The sequence below is a fragment of the Rousettus aegyptiacus genome, unplaced genomic scaffold, assembly GCF_014176215.1.
Source record: "Rousettus aegyptiacus isolate mRouAeg1 unplaced genomic scaffold, mRouAeg1.p scaffold_m13_p_5, whole genome shotgun sequence".
NCBI classification, from domain to species: Eukaryota; Metazoa; Chordata; class Mammalia; order Chiroptera; family Pteropodidae; genus Rousettus; species Rousettus aegyptiacus.
Window position 1 is genome coordinate 87915697 of NW_023416308.1, and position 21775 is coordinate 87937471.

General features: G+C 32.7%; 1 protein-coding gene across 24 annotated transcripts in view; it reads right to left on the minus strand.

The window, feature by feature from the left end:
- SOX6 (SRY-box transcription factor 6) overlaps window positions 1-21775 on the minus strand; it is a 552718-nt gene that overhangs the window by 314080 nt on the left and 216863 nt on the right. For all 24 annotated transcript variants that reach the window (XM_036220747.1, XM_036220749.1, XM_016139566.2 and 21 more), the window contains one exon: window positions 5339-5546. In XM_036220747.1, coding sequence (XP_036076640.1) covers window positions 5339-5546 — 208 coding nt within the window. The remainder of the gene's footprint in view (window positions 1-5338; window positions 5547-21775) is intronic.

Consider the following 21775-nt stretch of genomic DNA (forward strand, 5'->3'; position numbering starts at 1 on the left):
TCTTCTATTTTTCTGAAAGAGTTTGAGGATCAGTAGTAGTTATTTGAATGTTTGGTAGAATTCAAGAGTGAAGACAGCTGGTCTTGAACTTTTGTTTGCTAGGAGGTTTGATCACGGATACAATCTCCTTACTAGCAATTGGTCTGTTCAGATTTTCTATTTCATCATGATTCAGGCTTAGTAGGTTGTAGGTTTCTAGAAATTTACCATTTTCTTCCAGGTTGTTAAATATTTTGGCATACAGTTGTTCATAGCAGTCTCTTATGCTCTTTTGTATTTCTGTGGTATCAGTTGTAACATCTCCTCTTTCATTCTAATTTTATTTATTTGAATCCCCTCTTTTTTGATTCTAGCTAAAGGTTTGTAATTGTCTTTTTCCCCAAAGAACCAGCTCTTAGTTTTATTGATGTTCTCTATGGTCTTTTTACTCTCTATTTTATTTATTACCTCTCTACTCTTTAGTATTTCCACCCTTCCACTAACTTTGGGCTTTTTTCCTTCTTTTTCTAATTCCTTGAGGTTTAAAGGTAGGTGTTTTTATTTGAGATGGTTCTTGTTTCTTGATGTAGGCATTATTCACTATAAACTTCCTGCTTAGAACAGCTTTTGCTGCATCCCACAAATTTTGGTATGTTACATTTCCATTTTCATTTGTCTTAGGCATTTTTTTATTTCTTTTTTATTTCTTCTTTGACCATTGGTTGTTCAATAGCATGTTGTTTAATCTTCACATATTTGTAAATTTTCAAGTTATCTTCATGTAATTAATTTTTAGTTTCATACCACTGTGGTTGGAATAGATGCTCAATATGATTTTAATCCTCTTAAATTTATTAGGACTTGTTTTGTGGCCTAATATCTGATCTAGCCTGAAAAACGTTCCACGTGCACTTGAGAAAAATGTATATTCTGTTGTTTTTGGATGTAATGTGTGTATATATGTTAAATTCATCTGATCTAACATGGTGTTTAAGACCAATATCCTGACAGATTTTTTTGTCAGGATAATATATACATTGATGTAAGTGGTATATTAAAAAAGCTCCTACTATTATTATATGGCTGTCTATTTCTCCCTTAGATCAGTTAATACTTGCTTTATATATTTAGGTCCTCCTATGTTGGGTGCATAAATATTTATAAATGTTATATCCTCTAGTTGACCCATTTATAATTATGTAATGCCCATCTTTATCTCTAATTAGAGCCTTTGTTTTAAAGTCTTTTTTTTTTTTTTTCTGAACTAAAATAGCTACTCTAGGGTCTTTTTGATTTTCACTGGCATGGAATATCTTTTTTCACTCCTTCGCTTTCAGCCTGTATATATATCCTTACATCTAAACTGAGTCTTTTGTAGGCAGCATATTAATGGGTATTATTTTTATCCATTTAGCTAATCTATATCTTTTGATTGAAAAATTTGGTTCATTTACATTTAAAATAATTATTGATGAGAATATACTTATTGCCACTGAGTTGTTTACCGGCTGTTTTTATAGTTCTACTCTACTACTACTCTTCTACTACTTTTAATTAGAACCTAAACTGTTGGGCGTTTTAAAGATCTCTGCCTATTCCTTCTGCCTGAAATGTACCCCCTTCATTTCTACCCATATAAATGCTCTCACCCTTCAAGATCAGTTAACATCTATTTCCCTATAGAAGCTCCCCATGACTTCCTAGGCAGGTGTAATCTATCCTGTAAACTCATATAACATTTTATCTATATAGCTCTCATGGAATTTATCATATATTAGACATTTAATTAGTTCATTTTGTATATGTTTTATACCTATTATAAACTTTTTAAAATTATAGACTATTTTTTTATTTGTTAGTGGTACCCTAGTGGATCATGTAGAATAGGGGTTCTTAACCTAGGAACTACATATTCCAAAAGTCCATCCAGGGGGTTTCTGAACTCATATTTAAAAAAATTCTTTTTCACTAACCTTTAAATGAAATTTCATATTTCTTTAAATTATAGATGCAGAAAACAAACCATAAAATATTCAGAGTATTCGTGACATTGTAACCAGTAGAATTAGACATTGTACTTGTTGAAAATATCTCAGAAATAATTTATACTTATTGCTACTTCAAAATTATGATATTTTAGTCCTTCAATTAACTCTTGTTTATTGCATTATCAAAGTAGCACTTTCTACCATATTACAAAATTTAAGATTTAAATTTTAATATAATTCATTTTCTCTGTAATTCCATAGACTTTGCTTTATGCATTTAAAATAAGAAAGAATGTGTAGATTTCACTAGACTACCTAAGGGATCCACGGGGCGGGGGCGGTGGGGGGGAAGGGAAGGAAGCAGTTAAGAATCTCTCAGTTCCAATACAGCACTTTGTAAGAAAAGAAGAAAAACTTAAAGAAAAATAATCATGATACCATGTAGTTCTTGATTAGGCCTATAAAAAATATAATATGAACTACAGAATATTATATTAGCATATTATTCATGAAAATTCGCAGTCTTCACCCTAGAAAAGACCAATCCTCTGCCCTCTACAATAGCCCTTTTTAAATGCAATGACGATTGCTACATACCTCCAATTTATTATCTTCCAAAGAATATTATCCCATACATATTCTACAACTGTTAGATAGTTGGTCTTATTATAAACAATAATCTGGTTCCTTGTAACTTCTCATCACTAATCTGCATTCTATCCCCAGGGAGCTAGATAGAATAAATTCAATCCCTCTTCCATATGACTTTAATCTTTAGAGACAACCATCATGTCATCTTTAATATTCTTTTCTTTGGGGTTAATATTACTAGTTCCCTCAACCATTTCTCTTATTATATAATTCTGTGTCTGTTATCATGTCAATTGTTCTCCTCCGAGAATACTTTTGAATCTCTCTTAAAGTGTGGTAATTCTCAACTCAACATAATACTTCAGATGCATTCAGTTAAGCAGAGAGTTCAATGGGACTACCACTTCTTTGTTAGATATTGTAATTCTAGTAATGCTGACTGAGACAGCACTGGTAGTTTTTTGGCAGTATTCACCATGATAACCCTATTGCACTTTCTGTCACCTAAAACTCATAATCTTTTTTAAAAAAATTATTATTCATTTGTCTGCTATTTGAATTTTCTTCAGTAATTACTTGTGCATGCAGGAGTTTCGGTCACAGCCTCTGGACTTGACAATATGGTCTATTAAATTCTATCTTTATGGTTAGTTTTAAGTTCATATTTTCAGTTTGTCAAAGCTTTTGAGCTTTGTCTCTTTCATACATTATATTCATTGTTTCAGATTTGTGGCATCTATAAGTTTGATGAACATGCTTTTAATCACAATATTTATATTTACTATAGTATGTACATTAACATACTCTAAAAATGCCTGGATTTCTGACGCCTAAAACATATTACTGTAGAAAACAATCAAAGTTCCATAAAGTACATAAAAAAGCATTCTTCGATAGTAAGAATATAGTGATAAAGGACTCTTAGATGGGAGGTCTCTTATGTTTCTTTTCTATCAAATCTATAACATACAGTAATGAAGACGAAACACAGGAAAAAAAAAAAACATTGTTTGCAAAAGAAAAATGGATTACCAAGCAATCCAAACCAAAAAAATTATCAAAAATCAATTTTTTATTTTTAAAGAGTCCTCTAATGTCTTTTGAAAATCACTTTCTTATAGAACTAATACCATCTTTCTGGTGAATTACAATTAACAGTAATCTAACAACCTCATTCAAAGACTATTGTTCTAGCAGTCTGTTATTCTAGAACATAGCCAAGAATTCAGAATATAAAGTCTCCGAGCAACCAGAAGAGTCAGCATGATGTCCATGCTCTCTCAACAACTCACCCAGACATATTTGTTTATATTTTAAATATAGTCCAGAATATCACGATCATCTAATTTCATAATTTTTGATTAACGTAAGGAGAAAATTAGAAATTATTCACCCCTAAGCAAGAAATAGCAGCCTGCAACCTGATATTTAAAAAAAAGAAACACACACACACGGAAAACTACTTTTATATTCAGCAGACACAAGAACCAAAGTTTCATAATTGCAGAGAAATAACCATAAAGCCAAACAGTCCTAATTACCTCAGTGATCTCTGGAGCATCATTACATTATAGCATGGTACAATAACTGACATTTATAATATGACAATCATCATAATTCCTCAAATTTATGTAGTTTAGAGTTTGTACAAAGCTTTTATATTCATTATTATAGTTAATTCTCAAAATGTTTTAGTTACCAAGTCAAGTATTGGTACCATACCAAGTTTTAAATTTTGTGGCTCAGGGAAATTGAAGAACTTACCCAGAGGCACATAATTGTTAAATAGATAGTGGAGTTCATCATCTATAGTAACATGACCCTGAATTATCAAAAAGTATTTACATTTTGTGCCACATAATGTGGTTAGTGAGACAAGAGAGTATGTAATAGAGTTTAGAAACTTCTACAAAAATTGTTAATATGATGGACACATCCACAAGAATTAATTTGAAACTTTTAAAACTTTTGAGCCCTCAAGGAAAAAAAATAAGTTACACCAAAAAAGCCCTTATATCAAATCCCCATTTACCTAGTGCTACAGAAATCTAAATTTAACTTACAATGTTAGTAATAAAACCAGAACCATTAATTACCCTATATTTTAAAGTCTAAATCTGTACATAAAAATGAAAGAAAATACTTAGACATGCTTAATTTAAAAATATCAAAGAATCTTCTTTCATCTGGTTTTTAGGATATAAGTGGACTGATTATTGTGGAGAAAGTAGAAAAGGTGGATGTGATATTGCAGTAGACATCATGTATCAAAGCACTTCCCCCTTGAGCAGTAACTTTAACATTATTAGAAATCCTCAACTCTCAATTCTACGACACTCGGAGATAAAATAGTATTTATAAATTCTATAATATAAAAATGAGAACTAAATTGTTTTGTTTTTTTTTTCTTTTAAGCAGTTGATAATTTGATGATAAAACACCATCTATCAAAAAGAAATAAAGGAGAAAAATTAAAACTAAAGTTGCAGCTGAAAAAATTCCCATACTACCTTTTTTTTAGGGCAAGGCTTACAGTCAGTTTAAAAACCTTGAATTGTTATCAAAAGAATGAAATAAAACACATCAAGTTTTACAAAAATAGAGCTATCTGCTTAATACTCCTAATGGATCACAATCTGCCATCACCATGGTAACTTCTGAAAAACTTTTTCTTAGCTAGTACCAATTATGTACTTCTTTGGCCTTTGAAATCCCACTCATTTTTTTAAAGGCTTGGAATCTTTAAAAGAATAAAGCCCGACAGTTAAGTCTACACATACCCTCTTGTTCAGTCCGAGTCATTTCCTCAAGCTTCTTCTGTTTCAATGTGTCCACCACATCGGCAAGGCTCCCTTTGCGGCGTTCTGGGGTTCCAAAAGTAACACTGGTCATTATCTCGCGGTCCCGACTCCCTTCGTCAGGCTTATGTGGTGAGGTAGAGGTATTTCGGAAGGAATATAGGGAACATAACTTATTATTCTCTGACTCCTAGAAAAACAAAATAAAAAAAAACAATTAGAACACACATTTCTTTACATATCGTTAAAGAAAAATCCAAACTCAGAATAACAGTATATAATGCTTAGATGAACAAAATATATTAACTATATCTTCTTTAAAAATACTAAATATTAAAGAAGGAATTATCAAAGAAACTAACTTGAAGTTGCAGATTCCAACTGTTTATTTTTTAAATTAGAAAGTCGTCTAAGTAGTTCAAAACAATTTTAAAACAGACACTTCAACTTCTTATTTATTTACACCCTTCATTTAAAATAGTTCAGATTCAATTATTAATAGCATGGGTAAAATTTTTCTTTTAATTGGCACTTTTATTAGCAACGGTCTTTCTGCAACCTAAAAAATATGTACATCACAAAAATGTCTTTGAATTTAGAACCAGCAGAGAAATTAGCTTCAATAACCAATGCTAATTGTTCAGCATAAAATATATAAAATATCTAAATCGGCACCACGAAGTTAACCAACCTGAATATTTTTGTGTGCTGGGGTTTAGGGAGAACCATTTTTTCCAGCTATTCATCTGTCAAAAGTTATAGAAACCTCAATTCTTTACTCTTACAGTGGAGATTTTGGCACAGTCACTCACATTTTTCATCTGGCATTTAAAAATTGTTTGTTTTATTCTTGCTTGTTTGTTTGTCTTACAAAAGGACAAGTTTATTAGAGAAACGTTTGCACAAGAATTACCTCACAGTACAGAGAACTGAACTGGTAAAAGTTTAGACCTATCTGTGAGGAGGAAAAGCAAATCTTAGATTGCAAATAATAAACACCCAGAAGTTTATAGAAAGAAAATGTTTTATATGTCTCTAAATCAGAACTGGGGCTTCAAAGCAAATATTTGGCCACAGCCCATCAGTAGTCTTGCATTCACCTTATCTGTCTGTGCATAAGTAGTCTTCCGCCCAATTTTAAAAAATGTGAAATAAAGCATCTAGCCTTTGTGATTCTCATCAGAAGCTTAAAAATCTTAATTGTTCCTATATTTCTCTCCATCTTCACAAAGAAGCCCAGCAAACTTCAAGAACTAGAGGAAGAAGCATTAGGCAAAAGCTACAGAGTTAATAACTAGTGGGAAGGGGGAGAAAAGTGGAGTCTAGAGGAATAAGTTTCTGCATACGTTAAATGAGATAACTGTATTCAATAAATGCTAGGTATGTAGCTATTATTGTCATTATATAGAATGTAGGAATAAAACTAATTTTCAGGGTTATTGGTAGCATATAATGAGATAACATTTATAAAGCAACTACACACGATGATGAGCTCATAAGCTGCGGTGTTTAATAAACAGTAGGTGCCATTACACTGTTAGAAAGAGCAGACCTAGGAATGGAGCAAAGGGAGATTATCCCTACTGGACCTAAGAAATTGCTAAGTAAAAAATGTTGAGTCCTGAACTAAATTGAATATTGTGAAATCTTTGAATATGCTAAACATCACTGAATTGCATATATTAAGTAAATAAATTGTGATATGTGTATTATATCTCAACAAAACTGTTAAAAAATATTGTGAGCCAAATCTTAATTTTTTTCAGCATTCCTATTCCTATTGCTAGCACAATGCCAGTTATAGAGCAGATGCTCATTACATTCATAATGAAATAAACTGAAAAAGATAAAATAAATGGAGCAGGGTGGGAAAAAGAGCTCTTCCTTAGCTTGGTCCTAGATCTTTCCTTCCTAATGGAAGGATGATGCATTTTATTAATGTTTACAATAACTCTGAAGGGATGCATAATCTGTACAAAGTGGCTCAACAGTACCAAGAAGCGGGGAGCAAAAAGCGGAAAAGTCATGATTTCTCCACGAAAGCCACAAGAATGACTTGGCAATATGTCACCGAGGCACTAAGATAGGCAGTGAGTGAAATCATAAATGGCTTGCACCATCCTTAGGAACAATGAAAAGGGGAAAAATTTACTATTTCTGGCCCTGGCTTTTTTACTTTCTAAAATATAAGAAATATTATCCTTTCTTGAATGAAGGCCTACAGGCAATTCATCTGAGTAAACGGGTACATTAATCCACCCTTATAATGAAGAAATTACTGTTGGATAAAAGGCAATAAGGCCAAATTAGAAAAAGAGACTTGACAAAGGATCTCTAATTTCTTTCTAGAGGGTTAGATAACTTACTTAAAAAACAAAACAGGTGCTATGAAATACCAATTGAGGCAAGATTCTCCATGATAATATCTAGTTTTTATGCATGTCACTGCAGCACAAGTGTGGAAAAACCTGAGACATTTCCCTAAAGTTTCCCTGAAGTTTCCACAAATTTCAATGTGTAGAATTCCCTGGCAAATATGTTAAAATGCAGATTCCCTCACCTCTTCCTATAACCCAAAGAGTGGGGCCCGGGAATATGAATTTTGTTGAACATCTCAAGTGAATCTGACACACAGGTCCTTTAATTCTGATGCACCCCACTTTAAGAAACTTAGATTGCTAAGAAAGCAATAAAATAAATGTGACTTGCCTTAATGTTATAATACAGATATAATTATAAATGATTTTAAGAAGCCTGGTTAGTTATCATTTATAAAAAAATATAAGGGAGATTGCTTTTCTTTTGACCTTTCTTGTAAAAACAACTACTGTATAACATAACTGTACATACGAACATCACAGTAAGCAAACAGAGCATATGGGGCACTGAGTAGCATTATTCATTCAAAGGAAATTTACTATGAATTTGTTTTCTCTCAACCCCTAACCTCAGTGGCCCAAACAAACCTAACGGTGAAGAAAATTTTTAAAATATTATTTAAATGAATCTCAGTACCAATACAAAGACTAAAGTAATGTTGATTCAGATTATCTAAAGAGCATTTCACTGGAAATCAAGCACAGTACAAAAATTATATGTAGAAGACTGAAAAAAAAAAACAGTATTACAAAAATAAATGTTATTAGACAGTTTCTAGAAAAGAAAGCAATTTTCACAAATTAAAAATATTTCATTAAGACGTTTTTGTATCTGAAGGGATAGAAAAGTAAATATTAAAAATGAAACATATGTATCTATGATATAACTATACTTACTGTGATCATTTTGCAATATACACAAATACTGAATCAGTATGCCGTATACCTGAAACTAATATAATGTCATGTGTCAATTATACCTCAATTAAAAAAAATGTAAAGTAATAGATGTCAACTAAACTTATCGTCATGATCACTTCACCATATATACATATCAAATTATTATGTTATACACCTTAAACTAATACAATGTTATACATAAATGATATCTCAATAAAACTGAAACTTTTAGTTTTCAGGTGTTATTCAAAACTAGTTGCTCAGCAGTGGTATTAAAAGGATGTTCAACTTAACTAGCCTTCTCATGCTACTATGACTATATATTACATGTACTCAGTTTTTGAGCCTTTGTCTTGTTCTTTTCCCCTAGAATGTCCTACATTCTCTTTGACTATACACTCAATCAACACTTCAAAATTCAGATCACACGTGCTTCATCCTTAAAATCCTCTGACTATACCGGACCTCACTATCCTATTTACCCACAGACCACACATCGACTCACTTAATCAGAACCATGCAACTTAGCATTTAATAACACACTAGAATAAATTATTCATTACTATTTTTCATGTATTAGTTAACATTTGCAGTTAAATTTTAACTCTGAAGGATTAGGGCCATGTCTCATGCTTCTTCCATATGCCACCAAAGCATCAAACAAATGTTGGCCGATGAAGTCGAAACAACTACTCATCAAATATGTCAAAAATAATAAAAAATTAAAGCTAAGGAGTTAAGATTTGCTCTAACAGGATTTCTTATGTAAGCAAAGTAATGAAAACAGGGATATTAAAAAATAAGGGATTCATTCAATAAAAGATAGAATACCACATGGGCATTAATAACATTACATGTGTTGAATATAGTGTTGTTTACAGTGAGGAATAATTAAGAGGTAAACTGCATGTCCAATTGTAGGGATTATTTGCAGGCATTATGATTTTATACTTATGGTAGAGTAATTTGAAATTATTGCAAATCATATTTTTGCAGAAAATTTAATGACATGTGGAAGTATTCATGTTAGTAAAAAGTATGGTAGTGAGAAACATGAATATACATTTTTTAAGAAAAAATTATTTACAGAAGACACGGGAATATCCAATAAAATTAGTAGTCCTCTGAATATTGAGATAATAGGTAGTTTTTATTTTCTTTTGGAAGTTTTCTATATTTTTCAAATGTTGTATCATAAATAACACTTTTAATGAGAAAATAAATATTATTTTCAAAGCTTATTATGAATACCAAAAAAAAATATTACAAGGAAAAATACATTAAATAAAAAAAGGATATATTGTAGTATTTAGTAATGTCAATTTGTTATATGTGTGCATAAGGGTAAATGTTGCCACACACACACACACACACACACACACACACACACACACACACAGAGGAAGATATATACTAAAGTATTTATAGTGATTTCTAAATGATGATATTATTGGTACTTTTTATTTTTTTTGTCTTTGTTTTCTAATTTATAATTGATAAACACATTGTCTAAATAAAAAGCAAAAATGTTTTATAAAGAGATACTTGGAGGAAATAGAAAAATAATTTTAAGAGAATAGTTTGGCCTTCTTGAAGATGTCTATAATTTTAGTCCCCCTGTACTAAACCCAGAAAAAATAACCAAGCTTTCGTTCATTAGTATTTCTGTAGTTGAAGGCTCTCAAATAACATTTTCTTATAAATCTAATTATTTAAAAAGGAATCCTGTATCCGCTAAAATCTAGACCCCTATAATTATCATCTCTTGTTTCTCGTTGGCCTTCAAAAGATACCCCAAATCAATTCCCTTTCTCTTCCATATTAGAATTGTTCAAAGAATTAAGAGTCCTTTTCTAGGTAAAACTCCTCCAGTTTCTATACTCGTTTCTCATTTGCCATGATTTTCAGACCCTTTGTCTTTCTCCTCTGATACACTCCAGTCTCCAGGTATTGTTCTAAAAATGTATTGCCAAAAACTAAATACCAAATTCTGCATCTTCATTTTCAGCAGGCAAAAAGTAACACCCAGAAGTTATATGGCTCCCTCCATGTCACATAGGTAGAACTGGCAGAGCTAAAATATAAAAGTAGGTTTTCTGATATCATATTCGATGCTTTTTCCATTCTACAGGGCTATAATAAAATTAGTTACCTGTTGCTATACAAATAACAAATAAATAAATAAAATTGTTTATCTGTTTTTGTATAAAAATCACCCTAAAACTCAGTGCTTAACAGAATAATAATCATTTATTATCATTTATAGTGTCTGTGGATCAGGAATTCAGAAGCATCTGGACTGGCTGGTTTGGCCTCAAGGTCTCTTGTGAGGTTGTTGCTAAGTCAGTGGCTAAGGTTGGAGTCATCTCAAAGACTTCTTTACTCACAGATGCGAACATTTCAAAAGCTCAGGGCTGAAGTCTAAGGTTCCTTAGACAACTTCTTCCATCTCTGTGTGATCTCTCCACATGATGTTTTCTCTCTGGCATTTTGGCATCAAACTAGCTGGATTTCTTGCATGGCAGTTCAGGCCTCCAAAGTTGCATGTCCCCAGAGAGAGGCAAATTAAAGCTGAATTCACTGTTTCTAATCTAGCCTAGTTATAATTATATTCTCAAATAGTTGCTGTGAAAAATGAATAATGTATAAAGTGTTTTGGACAATGCCTATCAAATAAGTACTCAAAAAATGATAACTACTTTTATTACTAAATTCAAAAGTTCTTTGTCTAATTGTCTTTTGTTTCAATTTTTAATTCTGAAAATACAGTCACGATAACCACTGGCACCATTTTTAGGTTTTTATTTATACCCACTCATCTAAGTGGAATAATAAATACTAGACTACATTACTCTCTTCAATATCAACGCTCAAAAATCACCTTCTTTATGAAGTCATCCCAAACTAATTCCACCAAGATCTGGCCTCACAAAGTTGCAGTGACCTTGGCACTTGTAATTGGATTTTTCTAGGGATATTATGAATTCCCACTTAACCTAACTGCACATAGATTATCTCCATTCTGTCCAGGAGCAGCTATAGAACACTACTGCTCTGATTCATCTGGCTTTCCAGCTGCATCTGGACCAGGAATGTGCTCGTGAGTGGGCAGCCACACTGCAAGGAAAGGAAAGCAGTGGGCTGAGTTTGCAAAAGTCAGATGAGATGTCAGGAATTGAGAAAGTCACAGACCATAGACCAGAGACCATTCCTGACTAGGAATGAAATTCTTGCCCTATGTAATAATAAAGTTGAAACCCATATACAGGTAGAAGTCATGGAAGTTGGGAGAAATAACTGGGAAATGGACTCTTGAGGCAGCTGCATGAATCAACTTCCCTTCCTACTACCCAATCTAATGGTAAGAACAGAATATTATCCTCTCTTACCCTTTCCTCCACCCATTCATTAGCAAAGATGATCTAAATGTCTTCATTCTTATTGCACTGTATGTAGTCACTTTTGTTTTGCTTTTTCATTTTAGTTCTACTGTATCTCTAATTACAGCTTTATCTTCACTATAGTCTGTCCTCCCTAAAGATAAGATTTATTGAGATATCCGATCACAGATTTGTTCCTGATTTCTGATATCTCCCAATCTATAGCAAACCTCAGCTTCCTTAGATAATACCCAAAATCACTCAAACAAAGCCCAAATCCTAAAAATTGCTCTTTTGAACTCTTACTGAGACACACCATGATTCTTTATGGCATGTGTTCTCCCTACTGCAATAAATAAGAAACCCATTCGTTCAACTACAGATGTGTTCCTGGTAGTCTTTTGCTGAAGGGAATTAAGGAAAGCAATGTCTGTAAAGAAATTAAAAACAATAATAAAACCAACAAAGAGTTGTTTTTGTTTGTTGTAAATCACTATATACTCGACCATGCCAGTGATTAACATACTAAGTTTATTATACATTTATTATATGTGTACCGCTTTTCCTGATTTCCCACTTTAAACACTTTTTTTTTTGGATGAACCAAAAGCTGCTTGTGACTGTGCTGTATGAGAGGCATTCTACTATAGCGCTACTGGGTGATGACAGAAAAAGCTTTACCTAATATAGGTTTCAATAACTTCTTGCTAACAAAGGAAACCTAACCTTTTTAATATGCTGAAAACTATATCGCTAACATTTATAGTTTCTTTCTTAGAGGGAAAAAGATGTTTTTCTCTAATGTGACATATTTTAAGGAAAAGCACTGGTTTAAAAAAGCTTGCATAAATGAAAATACTGAGTTTGGTTCCAATTACCAACAATTTATTTTTGACAAAAGTATCATTTGCTCTAATAGTGAAATAAAGTGTATTAATTTTCTCTTTTATTAAAACTAATATTTGGTAGAATATATTAAATTTATATAGTATTCATAAAGTTAGAATACCATCTTGCCACTTTATACTATTACAATACTGTTCAATAACAATAAATTATTCATAATGTGTGAGAATATAGATTTGTTAGTAATATTTGCTAAAATGTCATAACTCCTAAAGTCTAAGAAGAAAAAGCCAGTTTTTAAAATGTTGTTTTGATTCAAAGGAAAAAATACAAGACAAAAGTTTTTTTTAAAATGGCCTAATCACAATTATATTTAATAAAATGGAAGTAAATGTAGTGAACAGAGTAAATATGAAAAAAATACTTAAAACCCCCAAACTTGTCAAGACAAGCACATAGAAAAGCCTTGCACCATCTATATATTATCAGCCTCACATATAGAAATCTCAAGATTCAAAGGTCCTTAAAAATCCAATTACTCAACCCAATCTAGTACTTGAACCTCCTGTGCAAGAAAATGTGGTATTGTAGCTAATAAAGTACAGGCTCTCTGGGCCAGATTTTCTAGTTAAATTCCACCTAACTTTTCCATCTACCTCCCATACAACCCCAGACAAGTTAGATCAACTTTCTGTGCCTTAATGTCCTCATCTATAAAATGGGAGTGACAATAACAGCAGTATAGAACCAACCTCATAGTGTTATGAAAATTAAATAGTAAGTGCTCATTAATTGATGTTGGTGGTGATAGTAGTGATGGTGGCTGTTACAACTTCCCTAACAAGTTTTTTTTTTTTTTTTTTTTTTTTGCCTCTCCTTAAACATCTCCACTAATTGAAGAGTTAGTACCTCTCAAAGCAATCTATTCCATCTTTGGAGGGTTGTCAAACATTCTTATTCATAATAAGAAGAATCTTACTCCTTAAAACCATGGAAACATTTTCATCCCATGGAAATACTAGAACAGTAGCACTTTCAAAACATACACACAGCTATTGTAGTACCCTTGTATCTTTTCTTTTTCTAGGTAAAACATCCCTATTTTCTTCATTTCTTCCTCATAAGATATGGTTCAGCCTCCTGAGTATGTTCCAATTTGCTTCTCTCTCTCTCTTAAAGAGCAGTACCCTGAACTGAATGTGCTCAATATTGTCTAAACAACAAAGAATTAAGGCACACACTCACCACCTTAGGGTATTTATACTTTAAAGATCTAATGCCATAAGACAGGCAGCTTCATAGATGAAAATACTTTATAACTTTTTCATAATGGACAGCAAGAAGAGCTTTAAGGCAGGCTGATCTGATAGTGAATTCCCCAAAACACAAAGCAACATATTATCAAGGCTCACCTATTCACTGATTCATGTAACTCCAGACAGTTACTTTTATCTGGCAATTCATTAGTATTTAAATTATCATATGACATTCAACCTAAACATCATTACCAGAATAGGTTGAATTGGCAAAGACAATTTCATCTTGAAACCAAGAAATTTAGAAACAGCAAGAGATGGTAATTATAGTTTAAATTTTTCACTTTTGAGTTGAGGAAAGTAAAGCCAGTGGATATAAAGTGACTTTTCTGAAGTCACAGAGCAAATTAGTGGCAGAGATGAATATAGGCTTTCTATAAGGTAACATCCTTTCCTCTAAATTATTTCCTTTAAATAACACCAGGGAAAATACTTCGACTGAATCAAAAGAATTTTTTTGTTGTTATTTGTTTATTGGTTTGTTGGGTTTTGTTTTTGTTTTTGTTTTACAATTTAAGGCATTAGGGAAGGAGTATGATTATGCAGAAATTAGACAAGTATAATTGAACGAGTTCTTCCAGAATAACTTTCTATGCACGGAGAGTCTCAAATGATTCTATAGAGCTTTTCTTAAGAGGTAACTACTTTACTGTCAAGTTTATCATCCACATGCTGTCCTCTGTTGCATTTGTTTTCTTTTCTTCTGCAAGTGAGGGGCACCAGTGCACTTAAAACATTAACTGTATATTTTTTATATATAATCAGCCAAGCATCTAGGATGCTTTAAGTGATTTGAAAACTATGGTGGAAGCTTAAATTATATGTACATCACAGAATCTAGATATCGGTCTGATCATCAGGAACACATTTTGCATAAGCATCATCCAAATAAAAAACAATGAAGAGAACTTTGAGTTAGTGGACAAACTCCAGACATCAGAAGAAAGAAACTGAAGCAAAAGGAGGCAAAGTAAAAAACTTCCCTACCCTCTACCCAGAAGAGGAAAAAAAGCCTGGAAAATAGAGTCAAGGAACCAGGGATCTGTTGTATGACACTAGCTCAGTGTTGGCAGGGAAAAGGTGTGCCTGTGGTATGACACAAGTAATCTATTGAAATGCTGTTTAATCCATTTTCTGGGAAACTTGTCCCTAATTCAAAACGGAAACTGGGGCCATTGCGGGAGAGGGGGATCTACAATCATTCAAGAGTATCACAGTAGCTTCAGTAAAAACAGGATATAAAACTCTTAGAAAAACAGCAAGGGAGTTGGGAGTCACTAGGAAAAGAGGTAGTATTGAGACCCTCATAAGTAAACATTGATGTAATATTTACCTATGTTTTGAGTATCTATTTTAAAATGATGAGGCTGGAGTTCCAGAAACAGCTCAGAGTATGCTCTTCACACCTCAAATATAATCTTAACAATAAAAAGTCTCAGAGGCCAGAGGTCTGTAAAATCCATTTGTTCCTGAATACATATTCTGTTCTATTAACAGTGAAGTCCTTTCATGGCCTAATTTGCCTAGAGAAGAATGACTAGAGGGCAGATTGCTATGTATGTCATATAAGCTGAGCACTCACGGCCACGATGTGAGCATAACAGTCTCCTCTCACTGGGTTCTTGCCCAGTAATGTTCCCCATTTTGAGAAATTCACCACAAAAGCCTTCAAATTTTCTTCTAATATGTGAAATATATACAACAGCTTACCAAGAAACTCTTTGTTATTCAGAAATTATTAAATAACATCTCTAACTCTCTGATTTAGGTTTTTACAGATAGAAATAGTACAAATAAAAACAAAATGATTCCTCAGAGGGTGTGTTGCTTAATACAACAACTATCTATCTATCTATCTATCTATCTATCTATCTATCTATCTATCTATCTATCATCGGCATCTATCATCTATCTATAATCTATCTACCTGTATTGATATTTCCAGGAAAAGGGAAGCTAGGCACAAAAATGTAGCCAAATTACCACAAAGCAGGAAGCAGAAGTCTAATTCAGTCATCAAGTGTCCCCAATGTCTGGAAGCTGTGCATTGCTCTACCGGAAGGCAACACACAACTTCGAATTAATGGATCAGTTACAATCACAGAAGCCACACTTACTCTCTCAAAGAAGTAGAAGGTGTGAATTTTTATTTTTCTCTCTTAACTTTCAAATACTCAGATTCAGACTGATTCCTTGCCCTACTGTGTCATTCCTCATGGATCCAAGAGAACAGTAGCCAAAAGGAGAGCTGGACACTAATCTTACTGTCAATTTCAGAAAGCAAAATAAATAAACTATAATCGATTTCACATACAAAACAGACCAATGTGACAACAACAACAATAACAACAACAACAACAACAACAAAATGAGAGAAGTCTCTTCGGTAGAAGCATACCAGGTACAAAATAAGTTAATATAACTGAAGGCCAAACATTAACTCTAAATACAACAGCAAAAATTTTCTCAATTTGTTCATGGATTATATTAGTTTAATCCTGACTAACCCAGGGCTTGTGTCAAAAGCTACAAATTTACTCTGACACTAACCAAAAAGTTCCTAAATAACAGTAATTGCCCAAAATGTTCCAATCTTTGTGTTTCTACATAAATCAATCACTTCTATCAAACTACCATAATCTATCTATACTTGAATGATGGCACATTTCTCCCCAGAAGTTTGATGAACTTGAGAATAGTGAATTCTACGTAGTCTCAGTACACTGGCAGTGAAAACAAATCAGAGTTAAATTATAATGACAGCAAAAGTTTACAAAATAATTTTCAATCATTCTATTAGATAATGTTTCCCATTTTCTAGCATGCTAATGAAATATAAAGAAGATAAATGAAATGCATAAATATTCATTTCTAATTTTTACTTGATTGTAAAATTTTATTAGGAAAGGTTTGTAATTTATACTTTGGATTTAAAAATGTAGTTTACAAAGAGCTATATTATTGAACTCAATTTGCATCACCTAGAAAAATAACGCCTAGAGGTCACGGAAACGTAGGAATAGAAAAATAATATTTAGAAGGTTAATAGTATAAAAAATAAATATATCATCACATTGAAAGCTATATTAACAAAAAGAATAATAGCTTGAAGTTGTTCTTCTTTTAAAAGGTTACATTTCTCTTAGAAAGCAAGGAAAACTTCTTACTGCAGAGGACAATCAAACAGTGGGATAATTTGCATCTCAAGGTAATTAAGGCACATTCATTAGATGTGTTTAAGAAAAATTAGATATGTTCATGGAAGGAACAGAGTAGGGTCTTTCCTGTTTAATGCAGGTGTTTTGACTCAATAATCAAAGAGAGCCCTTTCAATCTCATCCCATCATTCTGATGGGAGCAGAATTCATTATGTTAAAGTTACCTTTATGGAAAACAACTCTCTCCAAATTGAAGTAAGAAAGTAGACATGAAGGAGTGAAAATAGAATCCCTAAGAAATATAGTCTCTATCCAGGCATCACCATCTTATCCATGTTGATCTAGAAGGACCTTAAGAATCATATCTCATGCTAATCTTGAAAAGTTCAAATTAGTCATGTAAATACATGGTATACAATATACACATTATACTTTCTACAACATGTTGCTTAAAAGCATTATAAAAACGTGTATATTTCATTACTCCACTTATCATATTTCATTATAATGATGTACCCAGGTCACCAATGAGCAAGAAAAAATTCTGAACAAGAAAGTATACATTAATTAGAACCACCTATAGACTAAAACATGCTTTTGGAGTTCTGCTTTAACTGCTTTGCTGTCCTGAGATCAGCTTTCATTGATTAACACTAATCAATTATAAGAAGTCTATTAAAAAAAAAAAAAACTACTATGTTTAAATGCCATTTGGATCCTTCAAGAAAATAACAGCTAAGTGAATAGGCCTACTCAATCTAACCGTTCTGCTAGGCTAGATTGTACCAGATTTTCTATTAGTAACCAAGTCTTAGTTTAAATAATTGTCAAAAAGTGACTTTCCTTAAGTGTCTGGTAATGCTATAGAGCCCAAGCTATACTTTGGTCATGAAGGACTATTTGCATATGGACAGTAGACAAGAAAAGTCAATCCACAGAAGCAGCCCTGGCATCACTATGAGGTGTACACTAGCAGCATATTGGCAAAAAAAAAAATCAAAATAAAATATTTATGAGATAAAGGTATCACATAAGAAGAAGCAAATTAGGGGATTCATGTTATAGTCAGTGCTCTGCAAACCCCAATTAGTGGGTCTTATACAACCTGAAAAGTTAAATTAAAATAAACATGGCATATTCTGTCTCCTAGAATACAATCTGTATACACAATTATATTACACTGAAAAAAAAAAAAAAAAAGACGCCAGGGTCTGATTTTCATTGAACTGCCAAAATACAAAAGAAATGCAAAAAGTCTCTGCACAGATGGAGAAAAGTACTGGATTTTTATATTTTGGCAGGTGTTCAATGAGCAGCCCACATAACCACGTGCTAATAACTAGAGAGTCAATCAGCATGCATACCTGATTCTTCATGTCCTAGAGGGAAAAACGTCATCTATACCAGAGCATATTAATGTTTCTACTTTTGATAAAAATTTTGATAATATGATAGGTAAGTAAAGAAAAAACTGTTTCCAAAAGTATATTTAGAAAGGTGTATTATATTATTAACAATAAGGACAAAATAACTCAAATTTTTGTAAACATCAAGGTATTTCCAAGTGGCATATTAGTAATCATTCTGTTTACTTTAGAAAACCCACATTTTGGAACTTCTTTTAAAATCGCATTTTTTAATAGCAGGAATGAAACAGTGCACATAACCATGTGTGAAAATATAAAGGTGATCAATGTGTTAATATTAAACAACATTAGTTGTCCATTTTGGTACCTATGTCATGCAATAAAATATGGTTTTATTTTTTGGTTCAAATTTTAAGTAAATTTCTCTCATTGCATCTCTAAAAAAAATTTTTTTTAAAGAGACAGTACTGGATGCTAATACAATTTCAAAGTTATAGAAAATGGGAAAGTTCCCACAGTGTTTCCTGGAGAATGCTGTTTCATGACACGGGGGGAAAGATGGACATTTTCACTTGTCACTTTAAGTTTAGGTTTGAATTTGACTTAAAATGAATGACCTTCCAACATTCTAAAACAAAAAAGTAGTGACTAAATTTCTCTAAAAGTCTAAATCTTGCTAGTTTATGATTTTTTCCAGTGTTTTGTTGACTAGTAAGTTACCAAAAAGATGCACATAAACCTTCCCTTAGCTGTTAAGACTATAAAGTAGCTAAGACCAAGTGAACTAATGGATTTCCCTACACTTTCTAAAGTACAATCTCGATAAAAATGAGGAAATAAATTCCATTTGGGTACTGCCTGATATCTTAAATGACTAAATCTTACCCAAAACTGGCAACAATTCTAGTTTTCAAAATCCTTTAAAAGGCAAATTAGAAATCTTCTACAAGTCTATCACCACATAAAGCATGGTTGAGAAGGATTAAATCCTTACTTAAAATTCCTGGGCTATATTATTATGTAATGAAAACAGCTCCATTCCCAGAAATGGTACAAAGTCCACACCAGAATTTTTATGACTCCAAGTGAACTACATAAAACTCACCAGAGTTGATTAGCAACTTCATTGGACTGAAAGCAAGAAAGGCAGAGAGGACAAATTGTTTGCAAGCAAGAAAGTATTGTTCCCAACAGTCATTTATTAAATATCTCAACACTCTTATTATCATTTTATTTCAATTGCAATAGAGAATATTACTGACATTTTTGTTTATAGCAGAAAAATTATTTTAAAAACTTTTCTTGATGATAAAACACAGTAGGGAGAATTTGATTAGGTCTCCAAAATAAGGAGTTCTGATATTTGGGGCTGGAAGTCTAGCATGATTATTTCTACTTAATCAGACTCGTAGTTAAAAGCCAGATGCGTATAATCCCATTTTGGCTTAAAGTACGTATCGAAATAAGGATACATATAAATGCACATGTATTCAGATCCCTCTTACAATCTGGTTGCCACTTTTGGATCTTGAAAGAGATACTGCTGGTACCTTGCCCACATCCCCATGGCCTACCCCAGATGTTACCTGCAAATAGTTTTCTTTTAGATAAAAAGCTTCTTTCCTCACATGGGACCAAGCCTACCCTTTACTTTCTCCCTGGTCTCAGTAACTTCATTTCCTATTCATTCCTGACTAAATTTCTGCCCACATGTTCATTACTTAAAATATCCTTCTCACCCTCTGTGTGAATTTTGACTTCTTCAGAATCTATGGGAACCCCTCAAAAGATAACCTCCCTAACTGTTCCCTCTTCCACTTATCATCAGACTCTCACCTGCACTACAGCAATAACCTTGTTTCTGGTATTATCTCTTACAACCCATTCTCTGCACAGCAGCCAAGGTGATCTTTTAAAAACATAAATCGAATCATGTTTAAAACAAGAATTTTGATTAAAATCTTCCTCTTGCACTTGAAGTCTAAACATCTTGCCGTAGTAGCCTATGAATACCCCATATTATTTGTCACCTGCCTGCCTCCTTCATTTTATCTCATACCCTTCTCTCCCTCACCCATTCCACTGGAGCCACTGTTGCTTTCTGTTGCTCAAATACACGAATCGAAAGGCTTTTGCACTTACTATATATTCTAGTTAGGTGTCTTCCCCAATTTTTGGCACATTTGGCTCCTTCTCTTTACTCTAATCTCAACTCAGGGGTCATCTTTTCAAAAAGACCTTCCCTGGACTGTTTAAAGTAGTCATCTCAATCACATTTTCTTATTCAATTTTCTTCATTGCACTTATTATTGTCTGAAATTGTCTCACTCTGTGAAACTTCTTTATTGTCTGTTATACCACTAAAAATTAAGTTCCATGATAGCAGGGATCTTATCTGTCTTATTCACAAGAAAGTCCCTGTGCCTGGAACTTAGTAGGTGCTATGTACTCAAGCAATCTTTAGTAGATAATCATTACAACACAATATATGCCACTCACTAAACATTACCACAAAATGTTTCTCCATGCTTGTTAACATTAAAAAGAATAATACACTATACATTTTTTTCAATGAGAAAATTATGTGAATTTATTCCTGCCTAATGATTCATCCCTGATGGGAACAAAACCATATTTCGGGGGACAGTGTCAATATTCCTCCACAGAAAAAGGTGCTGCTACACTGGCACCATGATGAAAGTAGTAGTGATTGTACATCATGAGGGGCAGTGGATTCTTATTTACACTAACTTTTCAGTCTTTGAATAGATCTTAACACAGCAGCCTAAATTTAAAAGTGAACATTTTTGTGTCATATAAGTAACTGTAAACGAAACCAGAGTCTAAATTTTTTTTAAATCCCAAATTGGTCTTTGAATGCTGATCTCTAAAGTTTCTATTCTCCTTCTTTGCTTATGCCATAACGATTTCATGTTTGAAACTGCATGGTCTCATATTTTGTTAGAGTGCCACCTCAAAATAATCAGAATTTTAACACATAAAGATTTTTTTTTCTAATCAGGAAGTGAGGATTAGCAGAACTTCTCTGCTTTGTCTTTACCCTCTCTTACAGA